Source organism: Colias philodice, chromosome 26, assembly GCF_061535455.1.
Source record: "Colias philodice isolate Cphi_HAF_F1 chromosome 26, ilColPhil1 Martin Lab GWU primary, whole genome shotgun sequence".
NCBI lineage: Eukaryota > Metazoa > Arthropoda > Insecta > Lepidoptera > Pieridae > Colias > Colias philodice.
Window position 1 is genome coordinate 6,633,221 of NC_143111.1, and position 19,176 is coordinate 6,652,396.

At 31.9% G+C, this 19,176-nt stretch overlaps 3 protein-coding genes across 4 annotated transcripts in view; 2 read left to right on the forward strand and 1 right to left on the reverse strand.

Annotated features, from left to right (window-relative positions):
* The first annotated feature begins 1 nt into the window (after window position 1).
* On the forward strand, window positions 2-17,474 carry LOC149476973 (deoxycytidylate deaminase). Of its 2 annotated transcripts, XM_089711096.1 has the most exons (6): window positions 2-57; window positions 1,392-1,505; window positions 15,093-15,251; window positions 15,576-15,664; window positions 15,831-16,044; window positions 16,498-17,474. In XM_089711096.1, exons 3-6 carry the CDS (start codon window positions 15,109-15,111, stop codon window positions 16,562-16,564), a joined length of 513 nt encoding a protein of 170 aa, XP_089567222.1. In that variant the 5' UTR covers window positions 2-57; window positions 1,392-1,505; window positions 15,093-15,108; the 3' UTR covers window positions 16,565-17,474. The 2 variants fall into 2 exon arrangements, with proteins under 2 accessions (XP_089567222.1, XP_089567221.1); XM_089711095.1 differs by lacking the exons at window positions 2-57; window positions 1,392-1,505 and adding an exon at window positions 14,761-15,008.
* LOC149476974 (uncharacterized) lies at window positions 1,842-3,626 on the forward strand. Its single transcript, XM_089711529.1, has one exon. The coding sequence runs from the start codon at window positions 2,021-2,023 to the stop codon at window positions 3,491-3,493; it is 1,473 nt and encodes a 490-aa protein (XP_089567655.1). The 5' UTR covers window positions 1,842-2,020; the 3' UTR covers window positions 3,494-3,626.
* The window catches only part of Naa15-16 (N-alpha-acetyltransferase 15/16), an 88,592-nt gene continuing 86,107 nt past the window's right edge, over window positions 16,692-19,176 (reverse strand). Inside the window, exon 16 of the mRNA XM_089711093.1 lies at window positions 16,692-18,943. Coding sequence (XP_089567219.1) covers window positions 18,752-18,943 — 192 coding nt within the window. The 3' untranslated portion in view covers window positions 16,692-18,751. The remainder of the gene's footprint in view (window positions 18,944-19,176) is intronic.

Genomic DNA, 19,176 nt, shown 5'->3' on the forward strand with positions numbered 1-19,176 from the left:
ATTTGATTACTCGATCCTTGTTCGTATTTTGTGGCTTAGATTACATAAGGCTGTCAGGTTAGTTGCACGTTTATCATGAATTAATTATTTAGTACTATCTACTGTTAAAAGACGACTTCATCCTATCACGGCAATTTGCGGGACTAATAAACACATGCGTTTAGATAACATACAACCTCTTATAATACTGGTTATATTAACAATAGCTCGATGTACTCATAATAAATCACAAATAATTACATAGCTTTGGCTTAGTGCATACTTTATACACCACCAATAATTAACTTTTTATTAATCTACAAACATAACAACGTTTTAATGAGAAGACATAGTTCAGTTATATTATGATAATATCCCTAAATGCCGTACTTAATCCCTTCTCCTTAGTTAAAGTTTGAATGCGGGATTTAAAAAAAATCGATTAAATTCTTTCAAACTTGCATGCCATTATTACGGTATTATCTACATTCTACTGCAGTGTATTGAACTGAACTTTTTCGAATTATCATCCCAAAAAAATGAATTTATTTTTGATTTTTTAAATTTTAGCAAACAAGCTTTTCACATAAATTACTATCTACTATACAGGTCCCACCGTCGGTATACTAAGCCTAAATAAAAAATGCACCTGGAATTTTATAAGTATTTTTTACGGACTCAGCGTATGCAAAACTAAAAGTCCCTTCGCATACCGAAAGTGGGACACCCTGTATATAAGTTATTTTATTATTTATTTTTATTTTGTTATGGAGCGAGTTTTTAATCTCCTGATAATCTTGCACACTTTCAATTAATTTCCTATAGTTCATCTAAATCGGTGCAATTATTGATAATATTTATTTTATTACTTAATTTTTTGCACTCAAGTTGAATTCACGCGATTAATATAATTAATTTACAAACCTTAATCGTTTTAAACCCTGTTTTTAAATATTTGGAATAAAAAAATTCATCTATCAATTTGGCTAAAATAATTACATAGTAAACTTATATTATCCACTAGATCATCTTGAATGATACAGCACTCAAAATGTAGACCAAAAAAGTATATGTAGGTTGTGTATAGAGTTAGCTTGTAGTAGGCAATTTAATTCTTCAAGGATTTGTCAATGTTAACATATTTTATGCACATTTATAACCAGTTCTACAATTATGCACGTATAAATCAAGTTTAGAAACCTTGCATTAAAGTTTCTTGCGAAACATAAGTAAATAAATGCACTTTATAATTTATACTGCCTATTGTTTAACCTCTTTGTTGTTAAAAACAAAGGACATTTTAGAATCTAAATCAAATTTTGAAATTTGTTCATTTGTTTCAATGATCTAAAATTTAGATCATTGAAACAAATGAACAAATTTCAAAATTTTAATATGTACAAATTTTGTAGATTTGTGTAAAAACTGAAAAGCTACAATTCTGACGGGAGTCTCACGCTTCGGGGATGATACCACACCCCCACAGAAGATCAGCGCAGATAGCACGAAATAGTAGCATGCGAATGGTAAAGTATGAATTTCCTTTTTTAAATTAGGTATATCGACTATATACCTATTATTATTATTGTATTTTTTCTCTATAATTTCGTAATGACTCAGTTTCGTCCAACAAAACCTGGAATAAAAATAGTTAAAGTAAAATGCTAAATTTAATCGTAAGGAATAAAGAAAAAATCTTCTTTTAATAACATAGTTACGATTATTACCACAGAACAGTAAAAACATTTAACATTTTTTTAACATTTTATTTATTTTTACTGTTCTGTGATTATTACCTATTTATAAATTTTTAATCGAAAAAAGCGCGGGAAACTTTGAACGAGGCGGGAGCGTGTTTTAAATTTTAATTTTAAATTAAACTTAATTTTATGATCAGAGGAGTAATTTGTTGTAAATATTATAGTATTTAGTGTAAATAGTTATAGTTTTATATTATATTGGTAAGTTTTATTGTTAATATTATTTTTATAGGTACATATGTAAATTGTATATTTGAATTGAGTCTCCTTCATAGAAATCTATGAAGGATCCTCCTGATCGTTTGAATGAGGGATCAGGTCTGGGACCTGGTCCCTCCGTCGCTAGCTATGTAACACTATATAGCAATGATGATAATTTTGATAAGGATATACTTGATTGGGAACAAGAAGGTAATAGAAAAAGGAAGCGTGGTAAAAATATGAATACTATTAATAGCCTAGAAAATTTAGATAGTGGTCGCCAGAGTGTTAACTCTAATAGCAACTCTGTATCAGCTAAGGAAAATATTTCAGTTGATTTACAGTCTAACTCTTTAATCAGAAATATATATACTGAACATGACTCTTATCCATTTGTTGTTCATGTCCAAAGATGTGAATCATCACCCGGTGATGGCTCTACTTTGCATCCAATTACATTTGGCAATTTTTTGAAAAAAAATAGTTTTAAAAATATTGTAGCAGGTAGTGTCAAAAGAATAGGCAGGAATAGATGCGTTGTTGCTTTTTCAACTGCTCATGATGCTAACACATTTATTAATAATAAAGCCTTAGAAACATTCAATCTAAGAGCAAAAATACCATCCTTCCATGTTTCTCGGATAGGCTTAGTAAGAGGCATTCCATCAGAATGGTCTCCGGAAGAAATTAAAGAAAATATAGTTGTTCCTAATGGATGTGGCTCTATAATAAAAGTACGCAGAATTAATTATAAAGTTATTATTGATGGTACAGTTACATGGAAGCCTTCACAATCTGTAATATTAACTTTTGATGGGCAAACACTCCCGTCAAGAATATTTATTTGTTATAACTCTTTACCGGTAGAGCTATATATATTTCCAACCATTCAGTGTTATAATTGCTGTAGGTATGGTCACACAAAATCAATTTGCAGATCCAAGCCCCGTTGCTATAAATGCGGGCAAGATCATAGTGGTGAAACTTGCAATGTGGAAGAGGATGCTGCATCATGTATAATGTGTTCTGGTTTACATTTTGCAAATAATAAAAACTGTCCTGAATATAATCGCCAAAAACTAATTAAACTTACTATGGCTCAGAAGAACTTGTCATATGGAGAGGCACTTAAATTACACCCACGGGTAAAAAAACCTTATGCTGAAGTGCTTAACACTTCAACATTACAAGTCTCACCAAAGCATAGTTTACAAAATACAAATATAAATACATCTCATAAAAAGACTGTTTTTAAAAAACAACGTTCGCCACCTAAAAGTAGCCAAGGATATGATAGAGCTGCCCATGAAGCTTTAATTAAAGAATGTCAAATGCCTACACCTGACAATGGTTGTGCCTTCAAGATTTCTCCATCTAATGATACTCAAAATGGTGCTATAATGGAAATTATACTCGCTTTAATCAATTTATTACAACAAGGTAAGACATTAGGACCGTCCAACGTTGCTTTACTTAATAAAATTATTAATAACACAATAAAAAACAATGGCTTCGAACATAGTACATTGGAATTGCAGGAGCATTCTTCCTAAAAAATCTGAATTAATTCATATCATTAATAAATATAATCCAATATTAATATCACTAAACGAGACCTGGTTAAAATCATATTTAAATTTTCGTATTCCCGGTTACATTTGTTTGAGGGATGATAGAACTGACGGATACGGCGGTGTTGCAATTTTAGTTAATAAAACCGGCCAAGTGCGAGTCGGGCTCGCGCACAAAGGGTTCCGTAGCAGCAAATATAATAAATTACAGTTAAATCAACCTATCTCAAAAACTATAAGAGATACTTTGATCAAACCAAAAATCGTTGAAAGAGTTAATTAGCATGCATCACCTCTATTTTTTTTAGAATTTTATACCCCGTAGTTATAAAAATAGAGGGGGGGGGACATACTTTTTACGACTTTGAGAGCTGATATCTCAAAAACCGTTCACTTTAAGAAAAATGTTTTTTAGAAAACTTTATATCATTTTAAAAGACCTTTCCATTGATACCCCACACGGGTATGTACATCGAAAAAAAAAATTTCATCCCTCAGTTACATGTATGGGGGGCCCCACCCCCAATTCTTTTTTTTACTATTTAGTGTCATATTTTTGTAGCGGTTCATACAACACATATTCCCATCAAATTTCATCACTGTAGTACTTATAGTTTCCGAGTAAATCGGCTGTGACAGACGGACAGACGGACAGACGGACAGACGGACATGACGAAACTATAAGGGTTCCGTTTTTGCCATTTTGGCTACGGAACCCTAAAAATACTCTTACTTTCAAAAAATTACAACTTTTCCAACATACCGATAAAAGTTTCAATATTGTCGGAATAAGACTTAATAATACGATTTCCATTGTTTCCATTTATATTCCTCAGTTTTCGAATTTAATTAAGCATGATATACAACATATCTTTTCCACACTTGAAGAACCCTATATTATCTTAGGTGATTTTAATTGCCATCACCAATCTTGGGGATGTAGTATATCGAATTCAAATGGAGTACAATTACTAGATCTTATCGACAATAACAATTTATGTGTAATTAATTCAGGGGAGCCGACACGACGCACTCATGTGAATGAGAACTTGAGTGCAGTAGATTTAACAATTTGTACATCGGATGTAGCTTCATGTTCATCCTGGAATCCCTTACCGTATACGTTTGGTAGTGACCATTTCCCTATTTTAATTACTTTGCCGTTCAAAAATAATCAAAATTATAAACAAAGTTCACGTTTCAAATATAGACTGCAAAATGTAGATTGGGACAAATATAAAAATACAATTGAAAATGAAGTAAGGGAACTTCCTGATGTAAATATCACTAATGGAATAAAATGCTCGGAAGCGTTTGCAAAAACGATTTTGCAAGTTGCTGAGGAGTTATTCCCTGTTAAATCGACCTCGAACACGCTCATGTCTTCTCCACCTTGGTGGGATAAGGATTGTACAGAAGCGATAAAGAAACGAAAACTGGAAGAAAAGAGATATGCGGAAAATATGTCCACGGAGAATTACAACAATCTGATTGCTACAATAAAGACAACACGATCACTTCTCAAGAGAAAAAAACAAGAAGGGTGGAAATCTTTTTGCACATCCATGTAGTGTATTAGATATAAGCTTCTTGTCTTGTACTGTAGTGTATTATAAGTTCAGTTATAATAAATCACTCGAGGAAGATACACGTGTTTCATTACCCCCGCAACCCGCACTCTACATGGCGACCCTGCCATGCGCGAGCGCCGCGGTGTAAGTTACCGGGTGTCGCGTATCGGGCGAATTATGCAATTCAGCGGATTCCTGTGTGCCTCAGTGCTCTAAGTTAGAGCGTTTATAATATTGAAGTAATGAAAATGGAGAGAACGCAAGGAACATTCTCCATAACCAGTCACGTACGTCGCTTCAAAAATGGGCAAGAGTTATTCTAAAACCGGACATGAGGAAGTGATAATTGCACAAAATGCATCTCAAGGAAGTAATTCTGCGGTCGAATCCCATATCCAGATAAATAATATATTATTAGCGACGGCTTTGACAATTTTCGCTATTATAATTGTCATATTTATATGGAAAAAGCTGAAGGACAGACAAAAGAAATGGATCGAGAAACAAATTGAAGCACAATTTATAAGAAGAATGCGTTTGCGGTTGTCGGGAAGGCGAGAACGTGAAGAAGGAAACGAATCCGTGTAAAGTGTAAAAGTGAATTCCGTGTTAGTGAGCCCGAGTGAAAAACATATATCGTATATTAAGTGCTTTCTTTTTGTAATAATTCAGTGAGCAAAAGTAATAAAAACAACGAACTGTGTTGCGTCATCTACTATCGACATAATAGGAACTCTAAGTGTCGGATTAAAAATAATTAATAATTATATTACAATGCCAATGTAATTGTTATTTTTGTCATAATTTTATATTTCTTGTATCTTACAGCCTAAGTATTTCGGAATGTCACATGGAAAATATATTGGCCGTAATGCATTCATGTAAGGACCAAACTACTAGGTAAATCATTTTTATGTAAGTATCTTTTAATTTCGTTTTATATGGAAAAAGATTTAGAAAGTATTTTTAATGAATTATCTGATATTCAAATTACATTGAGGAAGTTAGGCCCATCTAGAAGGTTACAATATAAAAGTAAAGTTAAGGATAATATATTAAGAGCTAAGGAATTATATTCATCTTATAAAACTATTATTAGTATATTTTCTGAGCGAAAAACCTCGTTAGAATTAGCTGAATACGTTTATGAAGTCTTGAAGGAGAGAATAAACGTTATTTACGATAAGATTCTATCATATGATTTTCAAGGTAACGTAGAAACAACTACTTCAAACATGGAGAAGTTTGAAATAAAAACTGCAACATCCTTGATACCTGTTATGGATGGTTCAGAAAGTACGACAGAAAAAATCATAGACGCGGTAGAATTATATAGCGATTGCCTAAAGGACACAGACCAAGAAAAAATGTTAATATCTTTTGTTTTGAAAACTAGATTAACTAAAACCGCTAAACTAAAACTAAAATGCAAATATGATGATGTAGCAAGCCTTTTACAAGATTTAAAAACTTATTTACTTACAAAAAAGTCCGCCAATGCAATACTATATCAATTAAATAATTTGAGTCAAAATGATATGTCAATTTGTGATTATGGAAATAAACTATCAGAATTATTTATAGACCTCACTATTGCGCAAGCTAACGGTAACGAAAAGACCTGCGAAATACTGAGACCTATAAACGAAAAAATTGCTATTAAAAGATTCTCTGATGGATTAAGAAATAAACGCTTGAGCACTATCATTTCAGCGCGGAACTTTTCCGAGTTGAAAGATGCGGTGCGTGCGGCGGAGGACGAGGAGCTGGGGCAGCCCTCGACTTCCGGAGGTATTTTCAGCGCCAGGGGTAAGTCAAACAACAGATATAATAATAATTTCACTAGAAGAGGGCAGAATAATTATTATAATAAAGGTTTCAATTTCCGTGGCAATTCTCGAGGTCAAGTTTATAATAATTATTATTATCGGCAAAATTATAATGGCAATGCCCGTGGTGGATATATACGCGGAAGAGGTAATAATTTTCCAAAATTTGGCAATAATCATAATGCTTCAGGATATTATCGTGGTAGAGGTAGTCGAGGTAGGAACAACCAACACAAAATTTTCTCAGCCGAAGGGAGCGCGAACCGTCAAACAAATAACGAAGAAATAGAGACCAAAAACCAGTTTTTTCGGTCCCAAATGTTATAACATTTTAACCTGCAATAAAAATGTTAGGTACGTCCATTTCGACATAAACAATTCCAAGTATTCATGGTTACTTGATACCGGCGCGTCCATTTCTGCTGTTTCTAAGAACGCCTTATTAGAACATACTACTTTGTATGAAGACAACATTATAATAAATGGTATCGGTGGAAAAATATGCTCAAAAGGATATGTTTATCTTACTTTACGTACTCAAAATAGTAGATTTAATCATAAATTTTATTTGTTCGATAATTTACCGTGTAAATCAGATGGAATCCTAGGTTTAGATTTCTTATCGAAATTTAATTCACATATTAATCTAGAAAACGATACATTAACTCTACATAACCAATGCAAAAATATTATACCACTATATGCGTCACCTACTACTTCACATAACTACTTAACTATTCCTGCGAGAAGCGAGTCCATTCACTACATACCAATTATGAATAATAAATTAAATAATGACTGTGTTGTTTTACCACAACAATTACAAGAGGGTCTATTTTTAGCAGCTCTAATAGTGAAGCCAGTAAATAACGTTATTCCCATTAAAATATTAAATACTCAAGAAGAATCAATTACTATACCGACCTTTCAACCAGACCTACACTCGTTAAACGATTACCAAATATGTCAGTTTAATAAATGTAAATCAAACGCAGAGAGAGCTAATATTTTGTTAGAATTATTAAAATTGGATCACTTACATCCTACCGAGCGTGAGACTATACAAGTAATTTGTACTAAATACAATGATATCTTTCACTTACCGGGTGATAAGCTTACAACTACTAATTCATATGAACATAATATTTATTTAAAACCGAATGCTAGCCCCGTTTATACAAAACCATACAGGTTACCACATAGTCAAAAACCTGAAATAAATAAGCAAATTGAGAAAATGTTACAGGATGATATTATAGAAGAAGCTCAAAGTGAGTGGTCTAGCCCCATTTTACTTGTTCCTAAAAAGTCAAATGATGATAGCAAAAAGTGGAGATTAGTGATAGATTACCGTAAATTAAATGAAGTTATACAAGATGATAAATTTCCGCTACCGAATATCACTGATATCTTAGAGTCCCTTGCTGGTGCCGTGTATTTTACCCATTTAGACCTTAGTCAATCTTATTACCAAACGACCTTAAACCCCGAATCACGTAAGATTACTGCCTTTACAACCAATACTGGACAATACCAGATGAAACGAATGCCAATGGGTCTTAAAACCAGTCCAAGTTCTTTTTCAAGGTTAATGACTATAGCCATGTCAGGTCTAACGTATGAGAAATGTTTTGTTTATCTTGATGACCTTGTAATTTTTGGACGTAATTTAGAAGGTCATAATAAAAATTTAATAGATGTTTTTGAGAGACTTAGAAAAGTTAACTTAAAATTAAATCCCATCAAATGTAATTTTTTGAAAAAGGAATTATTATATTTAGGACACACAGTGTCAGCAGATGGAATTAGTCCAGATAAAACTAAAATAAAAATTGTTGAAAATTACCCAACACCAAAAAATACAGAAGAAGTAAAACGTTTTGTTGCATTTTGTAACTATTACCGAAAATTTATAAAGAATTTCGCGGAAATAACTATCCCTTTAAATAATTTGTGTCGTAAAGGGACATCCCCTTTTATATGGTCTGAACAATGCGAAAACTCGTTTAAAATCATGAAAAAAGCGTTAGTATCACCCCCCATTTTACAATATCCAGACTTTTCAGACGAAAACGAGTTCATCTTACAAACTGATGCTTCTGGCATTGCAGTAGGAGCAGTACTTTGCAATAAAGATAAAAGACCAGTCGCTTATGCAAGTCGGCCTTTAAACAAAGCTGAAAAAAATTACCCAACTATACAAAAAGAATTACTTGCGATAGTGTGGGGAGTTAAATATTTTAGGCCGTATCTCTTAGGTAAAAAGTTCACAATCATGACGGACCATAAACCATTATTGTATTTATTCGGAATTAAAGATCCATCGAGTAGATTATTAAAATTTAGGTTAACATTAGAAGAATATGATTTTAACGTTGTGTATATTAAAGGTAAAGAAAACGCCGTAGCAGACGCGTTGTCTAGAATTACAATAAACTCAAACGAATTGAAATGTATCAACGATAAAATAATTAACGTAATGACTAGAGCACAGAAAAAGAAACTAGAAGAAGTTAAAGAAAAGAGTGACACTCCAACTACCAATAATGACACAGACTATCGGCCTGATCAACCGAGAATCGTGGAATTATTGCGAGTTCCGAGTGGTGCGATAGAAATGATTTTAATAGAAGGAAAAGAGTTAAATAAGATTCGAAATCGAATGGGTATAGATGTAGAAACCGAGTGTTTTGCTTTCTCCCAAAATAAGAAAATTTTATACATTAATCTTGATTTCAAAGCACAATACACGCGAGCCGTTTTTGTGAAGAAATTAAGTGAATTAAGTAAAAATATTAATGTCGACGAAATATGTATAATAAAAACAAATAATAACGCGTTATTTATAAAAGAACTAATAGAAGAAATTAAAAGTAAAGATATATGGACCGGTCCACGGATATGTATATTACGAGGTGTAGAAAGAATTGATAATGAAAATGATAAACAATTTATTATTAATGACTATCACTTACTGCCCACTAGTGGCCACGCAGGCATTCTTAGAATGATAAATAATATTAAGAAAAAATATTTCTGGCCAGAAATGGAAAAAGACATAAGAGATTTTGTAACTAAATGCGAAAAATGTCAAAAATCTAAGTATTCCCGAAATACCAAAGAGCCGATGGTTATAACAACCACAGCCTCGTTTGCTTTCGAGAAAGTATTTTTAGACTTAGTTGGTCCTTTGGATCAAGATGTAGACGGTAATAATTATATACTTACGTTACAGTGTGAATTAAGTAAGTTTGTTGAGGCTTATCCTCTTAAAAATAAGGAAACGGTCACCGTTGCTAGAGCATTTGTTAATCAATTTATTTTAAGGTTCGGAATCCCAAAAATTATAGCAACAGATAAAGGCACTGAGTTTATGTCATCTACTATGATAGAGGTCTGTAAACTTTTAGAAATTGAAAAATTAAACTCAACCTCCTACCATCACGAGTCGATTGGGTCACTCGAAAATGCACATAAACATTTAGGTTCATTCTTAAGAATACAATGCAATAATTACCCTGAAACGTGGAGCCATTGGCTACCCTTTTGGTGTTTTAATTTTAATAATACTGTACATTCCTCTACAAAATATACCCCATATGAATTAGTTTTTGGAAAACCAAGTGATATTCCGAGTAGACTAAGTACTAGCATAGAACCTTTATATAACCCAGATAATTATAGTTTAGAATTAAGATATCGTTTGCAAGTAGCACATAGAGACGCACAAAACAATTTGTTAAAAAGTAAACAAGTGCGAAAATCTGTATATGATAAAAACATAAATCAAGTCCGATATAAGAAAGGTGATTTAATATTGTTAAAAAATGAAACTGCAAATAAATTAGATACTTTGTATAATGGTCCATTTATTGTTATTGAAGATAAGGAACCTAATGTTATAATTTTTAAGAACAATAAAGAAGAAATTGTACACAAAAATCGAACAAAATTGTATAAAAATTAGGAATTTTCTTTTAATTTGTTTCTTACTTAACAAAAAAAAATTTAGTATAACAATTTTTTTTTTATCTCCTACCCCTGTGGTGTAGTGTATTAGATATAAGCTTCTTGTCTTGTACTGTAGTGTATTATAAGTTCAGTTATAATAAATCACTCGAGGAAGATACACGTGTTTCATTACCCCCGCAACCCGCACTCTACATCCATTTCACCGAATACTTGTCCCTCTGAAGTGTGGAAAAATTTAAAACGCTTCAGGTCAGCATTTGCTGAGCAACCATATAGATTTCCAGAGTCATTGGCTCGTGATTTTATGAAAAATATAGCTCCCGATACAGTTCCAGAGAATAATATATTACCCGTGACTTCTGTTTCATTTGATCACAACTACTTTCGCATTGATTCCTTTTTTTCTCTATATGAGTTAAAGGGAGTACTGTCAAATGTAAAGGATTCCACCCCCGGCCTAGATGGTATACCTTATTCTTTCCTAAAAAACCTCGGAGATACTGCATTACAATACTATCTTGACATAATAAATAATATAATGCTGTCTGGAAATATTCCGTCCGTGTGGAAGACACAAGAAATTATACCTATACTCAAACCACATAAACCAGCTGACGAGCACTTATCCTATAGACCGGTAGCTTTGTCATGCGTTTTATTAAAGGTAGCAGAACATTTAGTGAAAAATCGTTTAGAGTGGCATATCGAGCATCACGATTACCTATCAAACAGTCAGTTTGGTTTTAGAAAAGCAAAAAGTACAATAGACAGCATAGGCATTCTCACAACAGACATACGTTTAGCCTTCTCGAACAACAAGTACTTAGTAGCAACTTTTCTTGATATTTCATCTGCTTATGATAATGTTATTATATCTATCCTCAATCAAAAACTTTTTAAATTAAATGTTCCTTGTATATTAATCAATTTCATAATAAGCTCATTAGTGGACAGAACTATATGTTTAAATTTAAATGAATCAAAAAACATTTCACGTAAGGTTCACAAAGGACTTCCGCAAGGTTCTGTACTTAGTCCTCTGCTGTATAACATTTATACTTATGATTTGGAAAAGTCACTGAATGATACTGTAAAAATTCTGCAATATGCCGATGATATTGTTATGTATAGTGTAAATAATAGCTTAGAAGAAGCATGCAATTCTTTAAATAGCAATCTAAACATACTTAGTATGTGGCTCAAGGATAATGGTCTTGACTTGTCAGTAGAGAAAAGCTCTGTTGTAGTTTTTTCTCGAAAGAGGTCTTTGCCTCAAGTAGATGTAAGCTATAACGGTAGTATTTTTCCCATTAAAAATGAAGCAAAATTTTTAGGAGTAACATTAGATAGTAAATTAACAGGAATGCCTCACATTGATTTTGTATCAGCTAAATGTGAGCGTAATTTAAATATAATAAGGTGCTTATCTGGCGTGTGGTGGGGGGCACACCCTTTTTGTCTCAAATTAATTTACAATGCTCTAATTAGAAGTAGTCTAGATTACGGAATGTTTTTGTTGGAAGGTGGTAACGTTAGTGCCTTCAGAAAACTTGATAAGATTCAAGCAAAAGCACTTCGAATAGTTGTTGGAGCTATGAAATCTAGTCCCAATAACGCACTTCAAGTTGAGTGTTGTGACGCTCCGCTTCATCTAAGACGACAGTTTTTATCCGACAGATTTCTTTTCCGAGCGCTGCAATTTTCCAACCATCCCTTATTTCATAAATTGAAGGACTTGAATGAATATATATTAACATCTACGTATTGGCGCTCTAAAAAAGTTCCATGTCTGATCGAAAGTTTCCGTAGAGTCACATCCATTACAACACGTATATATCGATCTCCACGCTTATCATTGTTTAGTCACAGTTATGATAATTTGTTAACATATCCAGACATTAAGTACGATATAGGAATCATCAAGAATGATCCTCTAGCCAATCTTAATTTTAATACAGAAGTAAATAAGGAATGGAAAGATTGGAACCTCATTTTCACTGATGCATCTAAGACGTCTTTGTCTGGGTGCACTGGAATAGGCATATACCATACACAATACAAAATTATTCAAAAAATAAAATTACCACCTCAAGCATCAGTATTTACTGGTGAATGTTTGGGCATTTTGAAAGCAATTGATTATATATTATTAGCGAAGTTATCACGAACTGTTATTTTTACTGATTCTAAAAGTTCTTTACAAAGCCTTGAAAAATATCCATTTAATAACAAGCCATTTTACCCTTTCATTTTTGAAATTAGAAACAAATTAACACTTTGTAAAAATAAAAATTTAACAATAGTTTTTGCATGGATACCCAGTCACACCGGTATAAAAGGTAATGAAAAGGCAGACGCCTTAGCAAAAGATGCCATAGATAGTGGTGATATGTTTCCATATATCAATTATTGTCACGATCTTAGTAACCTTCCTAAAGTTTACCTCCATCATACCTGGACTAAACTTTGGGAAAGTAGCGGAATGCAAAAGGGAAAACGTTTCTATTCTCTTCAACCACGGATTCCAATGAAGCCTTGGTTTAATAAAACCAAGGGAAGTAAATTAACTACAAGTATAATCATTCGTATGCGACTTGGACATGTTTGTACCCCTCAACATCTTACTAAAATTGGCGTATTAGATAATGAAATGTGTGAGTGTACCCTAGATGTGGGCAACCTGAATCACATATTTTTTGCTTGCCCACTGTATGACCATTCCTCTTTGTATTTATCTCTTGAATCACTTGGTGTACCCTTTCCTATTTCTATTAATTGTCTCTTGCTCAATCCTGCCAAATATTTTGAAGCCATTAACAAATTTATCACTCGAAATAATATAAAATTGTAAATATATTTTTTTTTATCTATAAAGAAAATGCAGTAGGTATGTTTATTTTTAAAATAGAATTGTTTAGTTTTTGATTTATTTATAATTTTTAATTAATAGATTAGTGTTATATAATATATGTAGATTAGTGTTTTAGATTGTATATTGCTACTTCTCTGATTATGCGCGTGCGTAAAATTTTCTGTAATAATTGTAAAAATGTATGTTTCCCTACCTTTTAAAACTTGACACTGGCAAATAGTTTAGTCTTATTGCCATGATAAACGGAAAAAAAAAAAAAAATTTTTAATCGACGATTTCCAAAACGAAGGAGTTTCGACTGTAATTCTTAAAGTTAATATGTATCTAGATAAAATTTAATAATCTGGAGGGTTACTCCAGGATCCATCGCTTATCGCTAGGAACTTTTGTGGGCTTTTTTAAGAAAACATTTATTTCATTACATATTTAAGATGTTGTTTAGAATATAGAAAACTATAAAATATGAACAAGTGTGATTCTTTGCTTGTCTTTCTTTAACGTTGCACCGAAATCATTTTAACTTTAATGTTTATTATAATATCGGTTAGATAGGAGCTGTCTAGATAGTGAAAGAGATTCTTTTAACCGCAGTAAAATATCTCAATTCCATGAGAAGGTCCGTTATTTCTAAGCGCATTCGAATCACTCTGAAATGTATAAAATATAAATATTAAATTCCAATAGATGGCGCTATATTCAAAATATGACAAGTAATCACAGCCATGACGTAATTTTTTGTATTCGCGGACGAAGCCCGAAGCCGTGAGTAGCGTTAGCTGCTATTTAGTATTCTGTGCCGTGAGCGAAAAAACCGTATTACCGTAAGGTCAACCCATATTTATTTTTAGTTTTGTTAATATAAGCTGAGGGCCAAACCATCAATCCAATATTAACTAAATCCTTTCTTCCATTCTTGATTTAATTATAATTTTATTTTAAGTATTAATATTTACTCGAAATTAACTGAGTGAAAACGTGGTGAAAACAAATTTAGTATTTACGAACGGAGCTATTAATGTCAAAGTCAGCTGTAGCAGTAGCCTGTAGCCGCCTGTAGCCGTACTGTAGCCGAAGTTGACAATTGACATTTGTTTGTATTCTTAGCGTGATGAACAACACGGCGAACGCATAAAAATAAACCGCGAAGTAACTTTTGCTCATGATTTAGTGAATAGTTAATACATTGATTATAAATAATAGTGAATCCTCATCATGGATCTTATTGAAAAGACTTCAAAAATGTCCATCAAAAGGTAATTAATAATCGTTAAATTAGCCCTCATAAGTCGTATTTAACAAAATTAAACAGATCACTATTGTACTTCGCATTATTTTAGTAATGGTGAAAGTAAAATGGATCAAAAACGAGAAGATTATATTGAGTGGACAGAATATTTCATGGCAATGGCATTTTTGGCGGCAAAGCGTAGCAAGGATCCACATTTCCAAGTCGGCGCATGTGTAGTTAATAAGGAAAACAAAATTGTCGGAATTGGGTATGTATTTTTTATTCTTACTTTAAATGGCTAAACTGTACCTACTTTATTGGGCGTCGAGTTAAGAAGTGTCGACATTAATTTATCAATTATTTATAAATATGAACTGTACAAACCTAAACAGTAGGTTAGGTTACAAAACTGGATGATAATTTGCCCGCTCGACTAACAAAAATGGTAAAAATCTGACATAAACTCTAAAACTTTTGTCTGTTACCCACCTTCAAAGGGAGAGTTGGCCCTTCCTGAAGAATATTTCATACTAAATGTAAATAGGTATTAGGTACTAATCCTTTTTATTTAAATTTTTAACTTATTGTTCAGATATAATGGAATGCCTATTGGCTGTAGTGATGATCAATTTCCTTGGGGAAAAAACACTCCATCACCTTTAGATAGTAAATCTCTTTATGGTAAGTTTTCTCTCACAATAAATAATATATTTAGCATGATAAATTTAGTAACAAAGTTTCTACAAACAAAAAATTCAATATCTGGCTTATCTACACAGAAATCTTAATTTGTATTGGAAATATAAATCAATAACTAAAAAACTTCATATAATTACTTTGATTACAGTATGCCACGCGGAAATGAATGCAATACTTAACAAAAACTCAGCGGATGTCAAAGACTGTACCATATATGTTGGTCTATTCCCTTGTAACGAGTGTGCTAAAATAATAATACAGTCTGGTATTAGTGAAGTTGTTTATCTGTCTCATAAGGGCTGGGATAAACCTAAGTATGCTGCATCAAAGATTATGTTTGATGCTGTTGGAGTTAAATATTGGTGGGTAAAGTTAATACTAAGGGTTTTTGAAGAAAAACTCGAGCAATTATGCTTGAGTTTTTCTTTGATGAGTTTTTTTATTGAATAAAGTGTAGACTACAACTTATTGGAGTTTTCTTGTTTTTGGGCCATAAATGATATTTAAAGAAAACACAAATATGAAGACTTAATCTTCAAATATCTCAAATATTCCAGTTCTCTATTAAAAAATTTTTGGAAAAATTTTCCTATTAATATTTTTTATTAAAAGATTTATTATTGTTAATCTTTTATTTATAGAAACAATTGAGTGTATTAAGAATGAAATGACTTTTGATGCCCTTCTGTTATCTATTTTTTTATGATAGAAATTGAAATATTATCAAATTATTTGATAACTAATTTGTACATGATAATTTTTAATGCAGGTCTTATGTATTAGAAGATATTTTAATAAAACTGTTTTTTTTTCAGGCAATACAAACCAAAAAATGATAAAATAGAAATAAGGTTTACCAACATCAATGAGGCTCCATCATAATAAAATTATTTAGGATAGAATAATTATACAATAAGTATAAACAAATATACAATCGATTACTTAATAATAATAAGACATAATTTAATATAATAGATTTGACACTGTTTTTTAAATAAAACAGAAATAATTTTGTAAAATAAAATTTTATTACTTTATGTACAAGACGACGGGGTACAAAATACTCCAATAATTGGAAAACAACAAGACCGTAACACAACATTTTACGCGAAATAAAGTCCCTGAGCAGAACAGGACGCTGATTTGGATTGAAAAATAAAAAGGAAAATTAAAATTAGGATACAATGTATATATTATAAAGTCGCCGTTCTGATGCCAGGAAGACAAATGTTCAGTCTGAAACACGAAAAGCTTTGTCAAATGTTATGATATTTTTAAGTAAGAGTGCCTTTCCACAGATTATATTTCGACAACAAAAAAATTAGCTCAAAGCTATGATCCTATTTATTTTTCTATGAGTTCTTGTATTGTGAACAGGCACCCTTATAACAAATAATCATGTATAATATTTCCTATGAGTAAAAGAATCATAATTAAAAATTTAAAATATACTTCAAAATTGCTAATCGTGTATAAGACAAGTTGTAACCGATATTGACTAACATTGCGTTATTATGTATAAATTGTGTAAAATAAACCACTTTGTTCTATATTATTTTGTGATTACAATTCTGATAATATTGTAGTATCATATCAATGTTTATTGTCCAAATATTATTCGAGCATCAATATTATAATTTTAATTTTGCAATCATATTTTGTATGTGATCAGAGGTGTTAAAACGGTGCCAAAATTTGAAAACCAAATTTCAAATGACAGATATTATAAATTAGACATTACACAGATAATCTTAATTTTTCTATCAAAACTATTAAAGAAATATTTTTCTTATCAATGTGTTTGTTCTCATTTACCTCTAAACACAGAAATAGCATGTAAAATTGAAATCTAAAAGAAAAATACTGAAGGCATGTCTTCCATTTTTCATTATTATAAAAGTGTTAAATAGAATCCGTCCAATTTCTATAATATTATGTCCTTACAGCAGTCAATAAACGAGTCGACAAATGTATAGAACTAACTGTATATTACAGTAAAAACTTAAAAGTAATCTTTTATTTACAAAGCGAACCTCGATTCAGTTATAATTATTGCGTGAGGTCTAAAAACTTACTTTTCACACATTATATTTATACATTAAAACCCAGCGATTTAAATACAATTATCTTATTTATAAGTTGAATATTGTTGAACACTTGAGGCCACACAGCTTAACAAATTTTAAGAAACGTCAACGAATATTAATCAAGAACAAAAAAAACTGCAAAATTACGCGAAAGCTACATGAGGGAAGGTAAAATAGCTACAGATTCAACAAGAAGGTTGGTAAGCGAAAAACTTAAAACTAAATACAAGGAACATTTCAATTGCAACATGTAAATTCTAATGAAATAAGAAATGAAATTTGCTTGTAACAGATCACCTACCCGTAGCCAATCGGTAGTTCCTGTTGTATATAAGCCGCAGATAATAAAAGCCCTTGATCGCTGAAAACTAAACACACATCTTTCATTTATCCTTTGTGACAATGCACACCCCAAAACCAATTGATCATGTCTGCCTTACGATAATATTTGCTATTAATATACTTTATCTGGGATTAAGAGAAAATTCATTAAAAACTTTTTGGTGTTTTGAGAAATTTATTCAGCTTGTTCGTTATTCGAACAGAGATACCATCTCCAATAATTTTATTCTATTCGTTAACGATTTCTGCTTTATCATACCAAAAAGGTATATTATATCGTAGGCCTTGCCATAATCCTATTTTTCTTGACAATTTTATTAAAATTTTATAACTAACAAGTTACACAATTCAAATCACAAAACTTTATAAAAAAATTCTAAAACTCTTCAGGTGATATACAAAATCAAATAACACAGCACATTATTTTCCAATAGGATCAATTTAAAAATACATTCGATCTGTCAACCACAACACAATTCCGTTATAATTTATTCAAAAACTGACGCAAACACCATTACAACACAATGTTACCGCTTTAAAAAATCCTTGTTCTATGGCAAGGCCATGCCAGGGTTGTCACCCTGAAGTTTTAGAATCACCGATTCAAGAATAAAATTACTGCAGATGTATCTCATAGTCCTCAGTTGTTGATATTAATCTCCTTAGGCTGTAGGGGGGTTTCGTCCACGTGGTCGGGCTCCTGGGGGGAGGGGGGCTTGAACGCGATCGCGTACGGGAACTTCTTCCGGCAAGCTTCTATGTACTCCTCTATTTCTTTGTCGCACGGCCCGAAGTCGCCGTTTCTTAGACTCTCTAATACTTCCACGCAGCCCTGGAATAGATGTGTTTCGTTTTTTAATAATGTAGACATTGAATTTTTTGAATTACTTAAGAAATATAAGTACGTGAATGGACGTATACTTTATTATTTGCAGGTCCAAACGCATGTATATTATGGCGTAGATCTCTAATTGTTACATTTATGTGTAAGTTTGAGTTATATGTGGCTTTTATTATGTGTAAATGTTGTATAGTTTAGGTTTCAAGATGTATACGTGAGCATGT

Excerpts from the sequence above, each read along its gene's own strand:
- LOC149476974 (XM_089711529.1), top strand. The coding sequence starts at position 2,021 with ATGAAGGATCCTCCTGATCGTTTGAATGAGGGATCAGGTCTGGGACCT.
- LOC149476973 (XM_089711095.1), top strand. The coding sequence starts at position 14,968 with ATGGATCTTATTGAAAAGACTTCAAAAATGTCCATCAAAAG. Across the intron at positions 15,009-15,092 it reads TCAAAAATGTCCATCAAAAG|TAATGGTGAAAGTAAAATGG; the intron begins GTAATTAATAAT and ends GCATTATTTTAG. Across the intron at positions 16,045-16,497 it reads GCTGTTGGAGTTAAATATTG|GCAATACAAACCAAAAAATG; the intron begins GTGGGTAAAGTT and ends TTTTTTTTTCAG.